Genomic DNA, 12,885 nt, shown 5'->3' with positions numbered 1-12,885 from the left:
GTGGGGGATGGATTACGCCTTTGAGGGATTACGTGAAGGTCAATGTGGATGCGGGAGTCAAGGAAGGAGAGGGTGTGGGGCTGGGAGTGGTGTGCCGTGATGGGACGGCTAAAGTGGTTTGGGGGATGACGATTGTGCATGAGTAGACATGGGAGCCCCATGTGGCGGAGACTGTTGCTGTTCTGGAAGGGGTAAAGGAGGGTTTGCGGAACGAACATACTAGGATCGTTGTTGTAAGTGGCTACTTGACTGTTATTGAAGCTTTGAAGTCGAAGGCTAAAGGAAGGAGCATCTGTTCGTTGGTTTTGGATGACATTTTTATTTTACGTAATTCGTTCATTTCTATTATTTGGTCGCATACTAGTAGAGTTAACAATTCTGTGGCGCATGCGTTAGCTCATCCGTCACCTAGAGGTGTGGGTAGATTTGTGTGATCAGAGGTTTTGCCGCCGATTGCAAACAATGTTGCATTTTTAAATTTATCGTTAATTTAGTTAACTTTCGGGTTTTCCCCTCGAAAAAAATCACACACTGATTAACAACACATGTCGCAATCTTATTAGCTAAAATTTTGATTAACCATTAGGGGGTGTTTGGTTCACCCAATATAGGTATGAGGTATGGGTTTGGAATGAACCAAACCCATACCATGTGTTTGGTTGACAAAATTGAAGGTTTGATACCCATACCTCAAACCCACGAGGTATGGGTTTTCATACCTGGGAGGGGGTGGGTATGAGATTGATACCCATGGTATCAAATTACAAATATTAAAAAGTGATAATAACAATTGTAAAAAAATCATTTTATATATTTATTTGATTAAATTTTCTCTACATGATTTAATAGTATAAAAATTATTATTAAAAATATTGTATTTTGAAGAGTTTTTAGCTTTGATTAATTTCTAACCCCATACCCCCAAAATTGAACCAAACACAAGGTATGAGGTGATCAAGTTCCAACCCGATACCACCCAAGTATGATTCCCGATTCCAAACCCATACCCACGCGTGAACCAAACACCCTCTTAGTTTTCTTTAATATAAAAGCTTAACCCCAAAAATAAGACTACGCTAGAGCACAGTAGCACATCCCATTACCAGATAACGGCGCCGTCAGAAGTTACCCCCTCCCCCCACCGTTACTGAAACGCCGTTTGGACCACAGATTTCGCACTTTATTATCTCTACCACTTTCCTCTTCTTCACCGTCGATACGGAATCCCATTTTTTCTCTATCTCCCAAACCAAAAACGCAGCAATAATTTCAAACAATTTATGCAAAATTATTTTTCAAATTTAATTCAGTAATTAATTATTATTAAAATTCAGTAATTATTATTATTATTATTATTAGGATGGGAAGGTATGTGACAAAATGCGCGGAAAATGAAGAGGCTGTTGATATGAAGATTCGAACTCGAGCCGTGGCAAAAAGAATGAAAATTACTCTAGCTTCAAAGAGGTCGTCTTGTAATGTCTACGCTCTAAGAAGTCGTCGTCAACGTCGTAGTAGTTTTGCAACCTGTCGGACTGAAACGACGTCGTTTGAGAACACTATCAATCAAATTTCTCCGAGTACTGGGGGTGAAGTTATTGTGATTAGTTCGGAATTTCCACCTGCTCCATGTTCTTCAAGCAATATTACGGCGACGACGAGTTCGAGTGAAATTGCAGGAAAAGATAAGGTAAATTCTTATGAAATTTGTTTATTTTACGGAATTTCTGAAATTAATACTTCCATTAATATTTCCGAGGACAAAAGTGAATGAAAAATATTTTTATGAATTTATTTCTGTTAGTTACTGTGGCGTTGTCTTCATCTCTATTAATGGATGCCGTTCTACTTCGCTACAACAAAAACTGTTGTTTTTTCCTTTTGTTTTAATCAATTAATTATTTACAATTTTTCTATTATAATTAGGAATATAATTTTCTATTAGAAATGAGAATTAATTAATTATATTATCATTTTCCTATTAGAAATAGAAAATAAATTACCAATTTATTAAGGCTTTTTTTTCGTAATTATACTATTAGAATTAGGAAAGGCTTTTTTTTCCTAATTCTACTATTAGTATTAGAATAAAGAGATAATTATTACAATTTTTCTATTATAATTAGGAATATAATTTTTCTATTAGAAATGAGAATTAATTAATTATTTTACTATTTTCCTAATAGAAATAGGAAATAAATTACCAATTCATTAAGGCTTTTTTTTCCTAATTATACTACTAGAATTAGGAGATAACAATTATTTAAATTTTTTCTATTATAATTAGGAATATGATTTTCCTCTTAGAAATGAGAATTAATTAATTATTTTACAATTTTATTATTAGAAATAGGAAATAAATTAATTATCTACAATTTATTTATATTAAAAAATTATTCATTAGTATTTTTTCACTTTTTATTAAATTAGAAGGAAAAAAACCTTTGATATATTTATAATATCCAATTTTATAACAACTTCCGATGATAAAATGAGGTATTATGAGGCTAAAAGACCCTAGGACGAACTGAGTTGTGACAGATGTGCATGCATAATACGTACTACATGGAATATACTCATGTAAGAGTAAAATGAACGCTGAAATATGCCCCTTACGTCTTTTGTTATTGCTATTGTCATATTTAATTATACATAATACGAAGTTTATTCTTCAAATGTCATATGTATTTCTCCTACTAATTTTAAAGTTATCTCCCTCACAATACACTTCAACTTCTATTGATAATTTATTATTATATTATTTATCATTCATTTGTCATTATATAAAAGCATATTAATCAAAATTTAAATAAGATATTCACAAATTATTGATAAGTACAAAGTTTGATATCTATTTTTCAAGGAGTATTAAAAGATAAAGAAAGTTGCTTGCTAATATGCGAATCGAAATATCATATTATGACAAATTAGTAAATGTTTTGAAAAACTTTATTGTGCGATTGTTTTACAATTAAAAGTAAAAATGGTACCAAGAGTAATAAAATAGATTTTAATGAGGCTTGAAGGTAAATTAGATACACTTATTATAGAAATATGTATAAGGTTAAAATTCAATTCAAGCAACGATCAACATTAAAAAAAGTCATGATAAACACATAAAAGGGTAAGAGTAGTCTTTCCCTAACATAGTGAAAACCGTCTCTCTCAAGCTTTTCTTTTGAAAAATTTACATGCATAAAAAAACGGTATTATTCAATTATATGGAGCAAACTACTTATTGTTGATGCTATAAAATTTTATTTTGTGTAAATTGGGCACATTATCACTATAATTTAGGGAGAGATACGAATTGGAGAAGGGTGAGACATATTCGTCATGCATAATACGATGCTTTAACCACCTTTAGGCAAAAATATAAAAATAAATGAAAAAATTTAAACCTAAAAGGGAGTCATGTACTTGCCAACTCTTCTATAGTTCTCTACCGCATTAATATTCTCATGAAGTTTACGACATTTATTTCATATTAATTAAAAAAATGATTATACACAATTTGTGATTTATAACTTTTAGCTAACTTATTTGAACTTGCTTAAATTTATATATTTTAAGTGAAGAATATTAATTATAAATATGATAAAGATAAAGGTTGATCTTTAATTTCCTCAGAGATAAAGAAGACTCAATTTTTATTTTCTTATAATATACTAATTGAAGGTCATAATGTAAAACAGGAAATTACACCGCAATCTACTATTTTAATATGTCGATGATCAACACTCAAAATAGCACATTTGTTATTTAAATAGTGTAAAAACTCTCAAAATGCTAAAAAAAAATGTTCAATCTGTCGTTATCAAAGAAAACCTAAGTTTCTGCATTTTTTTGTCATGTTCAACTTGATCTTTACGGGATGTAAAAATGATGAAGTTTAGAAAGTAGCGGTTAGTTTTCTGTTAGTTAAATGGATTTTTCATGAGAGAGATGAAAGTTTTGCATTTTAGACCGTTTTATGTGTGAACCGAAGGGATTAAGTAGTGGGCATTTATTTATGCAAAATGAAATAAGAAACTGTGAAGAAAAAAGAACAATAAAAATAAGATGGAGGTGGTAACATTTATTTATGCAAAATGAAATAAGAAACTGTGGAGACGAGGATACATATCATTTGGAGTAAAGATTGATGTTTCGTGGAGGTGAATGTGATTTATGACTTGTTAGATGTAAAACGTGGCAGAAAGGTAGTGATAGTGGTAGTGGATTGGAGGTTATTTCAAGTAGTAAGAAGTAATCACAGTGACCGATATTTTATTTTACGGGTAAATTAGTGGGGTGGAGGGAGGGTGCACTTGTGGAGGGTGATGAGTTTAACGAGGATAGTGATAATAAATAAGGTTATTTATCCGCAAAATATCGCTTGCATTAAACATATAAGTACCATGAATAATAACAATAAACTTCAAAAGATCATACTGATAAACTTAATCTTGACTCAATCAATCCAAATTAAAGTAAAATTTTAATTCTAACAACATTGTCGAGAGCAAGGGTTAGTTTCCATTGGATTGTGGATTTTTCTAGAAGTAGGGGTTTAGTTTTTCACTTGCTTGGATAAATTTGAGAGAAGTTTCGAAGACAAGGATCGATCTTTGAAGGGTTGAGATTGTTTTAGATCATGTGTGTGAATAGGGAATAAAAATAGGGGTCTGTGTAAAGGATTTTGTTTCAAATGAAAAGATGAGGGGCAAGACTATTGTTAAAGAGGGGTGTCATAAACAGACCCAGCCATGTAGTATTGCGTTGGAATTTAGTTCACATTCAAAGGTAAGTCTATAGTTTGACCAGGAGATATAACATTTAACTACCTCTAAATATTTTTACATAACTACCATTTGACCCAACAATGATTAAATTATGGTTGTTAATCTAAAGAAGGAGATTTTTTGCATCATTGAGTTGATTATGCAAAGTAGATATTATTGTTTTCTTTGACCAATTGAAAAACGAACAGGTATCAATGAATAAAATCTAAAAACTCTGAGTCCTAAGAATCATATATATAAACTTCATATTGGTTTTATCTTCCTAAAAAAAACATTGTCGAGAGTAAGGGTTAGTTTCCATTGAATGGTGGATTTTTCTAGAAGTAGGGGTTTAGTTTTTCACTTAGTTGGATAAATTTGAGATAAATTCCGGAGACAAGGATCGATCTTTCAAGGGATGAGATTGTTTTAGATCATGTGTGTAAATATGGAATAAAAATAGAGGTTTGCGTGAAAGATTTTGTTTCAAATGAGAAGATGGGGGCCAAGATTATTGCTATAGAGAGCATTGGGGGGGGGGGGGGGGGGTTCATAAACAAACCCTAGCCATGTAGTATTGTGTTAGAATTTGGTTCACATTCAAATTTACTTCTATAGTTTCACCGGGAGATATAACATTCTAACTAGCTCTAAATGATTTTACGTAATTACAATTTGATCTAGCAATGATTAAATTATGGTTGTTATTCGAAAGAATGATATTTGTTGCATCATTGAGTTGACTATGGTATTAATGAACAAATTCTAAAAACTATCAGTCCAAGTATCATATATATAAACTTATATTGGTTTTATTTTCCTAAAAAAAATATTTTATTAACCAAACATTCTTTTATTCTTATGTCAATATTATGTTAACGGTAATTATTTGTTGGTCATACGGCATACATAAAATCTTAGACATGAACGATGTACAATATGCCTATATTCCATTTTATTGTGAAATTTATCACACATTATTTTAATATCCGTGCAACGCACGGGCAAGAAAACTAGTTAATGTATTAATTTAGTAATTTTTATTGTTTGAATGTGAGCAGGTTGAGAGTAAAAGTGAAGCGTCGTCGAAATTTGTCGGCTGTATTTTAATATCCAGGTAATTTCAAAAATTTACTCCGATTAATTACAGTATTGTTTTTGCTAATGTGATTAATTGATGCAATTAATTATCCAAATCTTAACGTTTTTAACTAACTCATTTATTTAATTCGAGAAATTGTACCGGAAATTCGAAATTCAAATCGTTTTATGTGATGTTGAAACATCACTAATTCTTTTTTGTTAAAATGGGCGATTTTGACTCTTTATTTAACGAAATGGGTCGACTTTGAAATTAATTACCCAAAATGGGTCCACGTCATACCCGAACCTAGGTTTGTATTTAAGTCGCCATCTCGGTTGGCGACCATACCCAAATTGCAACCAAACCTAAAATTTGCTGTTATGATAATTGAGCTTAAAATCGCCATGGGGCTGGCGACTTGGCCTAAAGTCGTCATGCACCTTGACGACTTGAATGGGCAGTGGTTGGGCCAATTTTGACGAAATAGCTGAGTATGTCTCAGATTCAAGTAGCCATGGGGGCTGGCGATTTGGCCTAAAGTAGCCATAGGGGCTGGCTACTTGGCCTAAATTTTTTTTTTCCTGATTTGGGGCTATGAAACTGGGAAGGGGAGGGGAGTCGCGGAAATATGTCTTCGAAGTAAGTTGCCAAGCGCCGTGGCGATTTGACCCTTGACCATAGCTTCGAAAATTCCAAGCCTACGTGGACCCATTTTCGACAATTATTTTGGGAATAGACCTATTCGTTAAATAATTAGTGAAAATCGCCCATTTTAGAAACGGATTCCTAATTCTTCTCCCTTCATAATTTCTGCATTTTGTCTGTCTTAATAATAATATTATTTGAATTGATTTGATTTATCCCGGAAATTTGTAGGAGTGTTGAGATGGAGAAGATTGAAGAAGCAGAAATCGACAGTTTAAATCATTCGGAGAGGAAATCAAGAGTCCATATTAATCGATTGATGATGCCGTTTGAGTCTGAAATCGACGAGTTTTTCTCCTCTGCTGAAAAAAACCTCCAAAAACGCTTCTCTGACAAGTAAGCTTCACATATTATGATTTTTATTTTATTAGTTAGTCTTTCATTAATTAATCTGACGGATTGGTGTTGTTTTCAGGTACAATTTTGACGTAGTTAAGGATGTGTCATTAGAAGGTCGATACGAGTGGGTTCAAATAACGCCATAAAATCAACGAGCTACACAATATGCTGACATGTTGTTCGCCACGATTATCGTAGATTATTTGTGAATTGTCAAGGGTAAGTTCTAAATAAATTAGCATTGATGATAATTGTTTTAACTAAATAACTTATCGTTTGCAGTGGGTTAATTAATTAGTACACTAAATACTCGATGGAGCAGTAGTACTTGGTCGTAATAGTGGTCTCCCTTTGTATGTATTCAGAAATTAATGTTAGTTTGTACTCAGGTGCCTTGATTTATGATAATTACTCCCTCCGTATTGATTAATTGTTGTCCTTTGGTTTTGGCACAAATACCAAGAAAGGAGGAATAAACCAATTACTAAGTGATAAGTGTAACAAATTGAGTGTGAGATCAAATTGCTTATTAAATTCATTCTTTTTTTTTGCTAAAGGGTAAATTGTATTAAAATAATCAATCATGCCAAACACATCCGCCATACCAACAGCTATTGCAGACTTAGACAACAAATAATCAAACATGCCAAATACATTCACCATATCAAATTCATTCTTAAAATAGAAAGGACAATAAATGACTGAGACACGCCAATATAGAAAAGAACAACAAATGACCGGAACAGAGGGAGTATTATTATTCAGAAATTTTGGTCATTGAATTTGGAGGGTCCACAATTCCACCCTCCAAAATTAGTTGCGAGTAAAGTAAACAATGAGACTATCTCCAACCATGATTTTTTCTTCTCCTCATCTCACTCTCTCTAATCACTTCTTACTCATCCACCTCGTTATTCCTCAACTTTTCAACTTATAACAAAAACACTCCTCCAACAATAATTTAACACTTATTCTTCATCAATATCTTTCATCATTTATCTCTCTTACTTTAACATACCCCACAAATAAAAAAATCATTAAAATAATACTCCACAAAAGTGGGTCGCCCATGTTGGAAACATTGAATTGTGGAAAAAATATACAATTGCGATGCTTTCTTGATTAAAATAATACTCCACGCTGCGTGCTTTCATCCTTGCTTTTCCGCTGCGTGCTTTCTTCTTCAACAATTCGCTGAAGTAAATTCATGATTGGACCACTTTTATTCCTCAATTATGTTCTTCCTTGATTTGTTGAGGAGTCCATTCCTCATGGTTGAGGATGCTCTGAGGATCCAAGATATGTAGTTATGAAGCTTTTAAGGACACATTTGAAAAAGAAGCTTTGAGGACCTCAATTGAATTGTCCGTTAACTTTCACTACCTTCCGTTAAGTTACATATATAAAGAGGTCAATAGGAGTATATGGGAAGTAAAAATGTTACAAGCATCTACTTTTAAATCTTAAATTATCATATAAGATTGGTGTATTCGTCTCAAATTTAAGACAAGTAAGAAAACAAAAAAAAATGTCTTAACATATAAAAGTGGGATAAGATTTGACCCATGTTAATATTAAACCGTATACATCCGTTTTATACAATAGGAAATTGGCACTTTTAAATTGATTTCTCTCATTTTATTTTATGATTGTCATATATGTACGGAATACATCTCTTTCCTCCCTTCTTATCAAACTCTGGCAAACAGGTCAATCGGGTGGGGTCATTTTTTGATTAATCAGAATTTGAGTTGGGTCGAGTCAATTTGGGGGTCATTTTCGGGTTTGTTATTATCAAGTAATTTCGGGTAATGGAATGTATACAACAATAAACATTTAAGTTAGGGTTCATTAAATTATTTTGAGTAATGGAATCCCCTATCTATAAAAGCTGAAGCATTTCAAGCTTTCTTATTGGTCCTTGGATTTTTATAAATTAAAAAAAAACTTTAATTTAGGTGGGGTCCCCCACTTCCCCACTTACTTGGTAAGTAATTAATTACACTCTCTCATTCTTTTATTAAGTGATTAATATGTCTCCTACTTTCATTAATTAAATATCTTACATTCTACTATGCTTACATGAATGATTCCATGATCTTTGATTTAATTTAATTCCTTGATTAATTAATTAAATTTTTATCTTATAATATGAAGATCACAAAAAAAAAAAACAAATTGTTTAGACATAATAATTTCGGCACAAATTTAAAAGGAAAAAAATTCATATATAACCAAATTGCAGAGAAAATTAAAGGAAATTAGTGAACTTAAAATAGTAGCCATATAAATTTAAACAAATCGAAAAACAAAATAATTAAATAATCAAAAATATTTTTTAATTTGGTGAAATTAAACGATATAGTCGTTCGAAAAATCAACAAAAATAATCATTAATCTGATTTTTTCTTTGAAAATTAAATGAAATAAGAGACGGTATAGATTCCATAGAAAAAAAAATCAATACATTCTTTAGAAAAATCATCAAATGTAGCCACCTTCCATTTTTTTCAAAATAAAGAACAGGAGCGTGTTTTCGAATTTAGTTTTGTGGAATTGATTAATTGAATAATTTATAGTGTATAAGGAGAGGGAGAGACTGATATAAGAGAAAAGTTTAAAATGAAGAAAAAGTAGAGAGAATCCTTAGAAATTAGTAGGGTTTAAAAGAATGAGACCACTGAGTTATGTTTTTAGTTTGTACAATTTTAGAGAGTATGAGGTAGATCATTTAGGTTTACGGAGGCGGGTTCGGTATTTCGGGGTGGGGTGTAAACGGAGAGAGTAGAGAGTTTAGTTTTAGTATGGTTTTATATAGATTTTGGATCCATCACCTGTTATTGGGTCATATACTAAGACGAGTTTATGAAGATTGGTAGTTATATTTCTTGACCTATTCTTAATGTATGCGCCTTATTTTTAAGTGTTAGAAAATATAATCGGCCTATTTTCATTCCCTTCTATATTCAAAGCAACCGATTATGTTGTTGTATTTGTAACCTAGAATATTGATTTCTTAAGTAATTTTTTTTCGATAACTTCCAAGAAACATATAAGTTCATAATAACTTTGATTGTTATATTTGTTATCTATGTTTTTGAAATTATATATTATTTGAAATATGGATGATTATTATTAGTTGTACTCCCTAATTGGTTTCAAAACTAAAGAATTATTGTTCTATAACTATATTCATTTAATGTCCATTTTTTAATTGGTATCTTAGATATACTAATTCTTATTTTAAATTATAATTATGCCCAATTTATGCATTTCGTCAAATTATTGGGTATCCAATTCCGTGCAATTATGCACGGGTTTAAAACTAGTGTGGGGAAGTTATCATAGTGGAGTTCGTTAAGTGAAGTAGTAATACGGAGTAAATGATTTTACCATAACAATCGTGAACTATTTTCAAATGCAATTTGTTTTCTTTTTAGGATAAGTAATTGAGGATAAATGTTGATCGACCTTACTTTGCCATATAGGTATATTATACAATATGCAGTTTCAATTATACGAACTTTCATATATATTCAATTCAGTTTGTGTAAAACCAATATCGGATATACAAAATCAACAAAATTCGTTTTATCGTTATTCGTACTTGTCATCTTATACAAATATTATGTAAAACAAATATATTAATTCAAATACCTTAATTCTTTTAAATAAAAAGTTAATTACTTAATAAAATGTTATACAAACTTCTTATGTAAGACTATCATACATAGGAAATTTTATTTGTTTTAATTAATTAAAAAAATTATTTGCCAATATTTAATTAAAATAACTTTAACAAGAATAAAAAAAAGGTAAGCAATTAAGGCTCTGTTTGGTAAAATTACCTGAAAAGGTAACTGAAACCTGAAAAGGTAACTGAAACCTGAAAAGGTAGCTGAAAACTGAAAAGTTAACTGAAATCTAAAAAGGTAACTGATAAGGTAGTTGAAAATTAGGAACTGATAAGGTAGCTGATTATATTAAAAAATGTGTGGCAAACTAACTGAAAAGGTAACTGATTTTGATGAAATGACGTAAAAGGATATAATAATTATTTAATAGTATAGATTTAAAGGGTAAAAACGGAAAATCAAACCAAATCAGGTAATTGAAATCTCAAATGCTACTCTAGGTAGCATTTCATTTCAGGTAGCTTATTTGATTAAATAAGCTACTTGTCAAACGCTTACAAAAAAATAAGGTACCTGAAACTTTAGTCAAATAAGCTACTTTGACCAAATTAGGTACATGAAATGTCTTGCCAAACGGAGCCTAAATGGGACAAGGGTGGTAATGATTTGGCTAACAAATACGAAGTAAAAGACTGCAAAATTAAATCTTATCTATATTAATACAAAAGACAATACCTAATTCTCATCACGCCACGTCACTAATGCAATTTTTTTTTTTTTTGGAAATTTATGTTATGGTGGGACCCATGAGTGTGCAATGTATTTATTTCTTCAGATTTCCGTCTTTTCAAATATGCGATAAATTCCGTCTTACAACAAATTCTATGAAATAATATTATGAAAAAATTCTATGAATTAATATTACTCCGTATGAAATAATTTTATATATTCCGTGTAAATAAAATTAATAACATATACGCAGAATGAATTACAAATGCGAGTACATGAAATTGAATTACATAACTTTTAAAACAAAATTACATAATAACAAAATTACATAATTTCAAGAAGGAATAACATTTATATACGGGATCGAACAAACGCAAATGAATTACATACATATGTTAAAGTTGATTATATTAGATTATATTTCTTTTATCTGGATGTAAAGTTTTTTATGTATGCAATTTTTATTTACAAGAGTAGATTACGTTATTTCCTTATAAACCAGTGTATGTGAACACGTGTTTGTAACAAATTTAAACATAAATTATGTAGATCGTAGATTTAGACCAACTAAATAAGTACAATAGAAATGCAAAAACAAATATACATCCAAAAACATTAATACTGACCCAAATACATACCCGTGCACTTTTGCACGGGTTTAAAACTAGTTACATATTTAAAAGGAGTTTTTGACGATTATTAACCCTTCATTCTAATTTATAAAATAAAAGGATGACAAAGAAATGATTATAAACTACTTTGTAATCTATATTATATATTTTCTATTAACAATAAGACCCTGTTCTTTTGGACTTAAAGTCACTTAATTTCAGTTCACTTCAGATCCTATAAGTTTAGTTCAGTTCAGATCCTATAAGTTCGGTTCAGATCCTATAAGTTCGATTCGATTCGAGATCCTATAAGTTCGATTCGATTCGAGATCCAATAAGTTCAGTTCAGATCCTATAAGTTCAGTTCAGTTCAGATCCTATAAGTTCAGTTCAGATCCTATAAGATCTTATAAATTTAGTTCAGAAAAGATATATACAGAGTATTATTTTTAAAGACCGATACAAAAATATTTGACATTAATTATTCGATACATACATTATTATTTTAAAAAAAAATCACTCCTCTCATTAATAATTTTAGCGTCACAATAGATTTGGGCATGTTTGATAAAAAGCAGAATAAGGTCATGTATTAGGTACGAAACAATATAGTCAGAAATATTTGGCGAGGCAATTGATCCGTTGTTGAGAGTGATAGTGAAGATGAAAGTGATGAGGATTATGATAATATGGAAATAAATGGTTAGAAAAAAAGATATAATATGTGATTTATTTGTTATCGTAATGTAATCGTAGTATAATGTATGAACAAACCAATGCATATAAAGCGAAAAAATGTTATTATTTTACCTTGTGTTTTAATAATTTTTTTTTATCAATGTTCTCTCTTGGCAAGTAATAATAATAATAATAATAATAATAATAATAATAATAATAATAATAATAATAATAATAATAATAATAATAATAATAATAAGGGTGTGGGAGCCCAGATTGTCTCTCGGCTACCCACCAATTTCATGTAAACTTTTACTTTTATTTTAATGAAAGCTGCGCGC

The 12,885-nt window shown here is 30.6% G+C and overlaps 1 protein-coding gene across 1 annotated transcript; it reads left to right on the top strand.

Annotated features, from left to right (window-relative positions):
- Positions 1–1,244: 1,244 nt before the first annotated feature.
- LOC141634509 (uncharacterized) lies at positions 1,245–7,298 on the top strand. Its single transcript, XM_074446654.1, has 4 exons — positions 1,245–1,690; positions 5,825–5,880; positions 6,724–6,888; positions 6,968–7,298. Exons 1-4 carry the CDS (start codon positions 1,361–1,363, stop codon positions 7,035–7,037), a joined length of 621 nt encoding a protein of 206 aa, XP_074302755.1. The 5' UTR covers positions 1,245–1,360; the 3' UTR covers positions 7,038–7,298.
- Positions 7,299–12,885: the final 5,587 nt, after the last annotated feature.

Source organism: Silene latifolia, chromosome Y (genome assembly GCF_048544455.1).
Source record: "Silene latifolia isolate original U9 population chromosome Y, ASM4854445v1, whole genome shotgun sequence".
NCBI lineage: Eukaryota > Viridiplantae > Streptophyta > Magnoliopsida > Caryophyllales > Caryophyllaceae > Silene > Silene latifolia.
The sequence above is the reverse complement of the archived record's forward strand: the minus strand, read 5'-3'. Positions and strand labels throughout refer to the sequence as shown.

Excerpts from the sequence above, each read along its gene's own strand:
- LOC141634509 (XM_074446654.1), top strand. The coding sequence starts at position 1,361 with ATGGGAAGGTATGTGACAAAATGCGCGGAAAATGAAGAGGCTGTTGAT. Across the intron at positions 1,691-5,824 it reads AAATTGCAGGAAAAGATAAG|GTTGAGAGTAAAAGTGAAGC; the intron begins GTAAATTCTTAT and ends GAATGTGAGCAG. Across the intron at positions 5,881-6,723 it reads GGCTGTATTTTAATATCCAG|GAGTGTTGAGATGGAGAAGA; the intron begins GTAATTTCAAAA and ends GGAAATTTGTAG.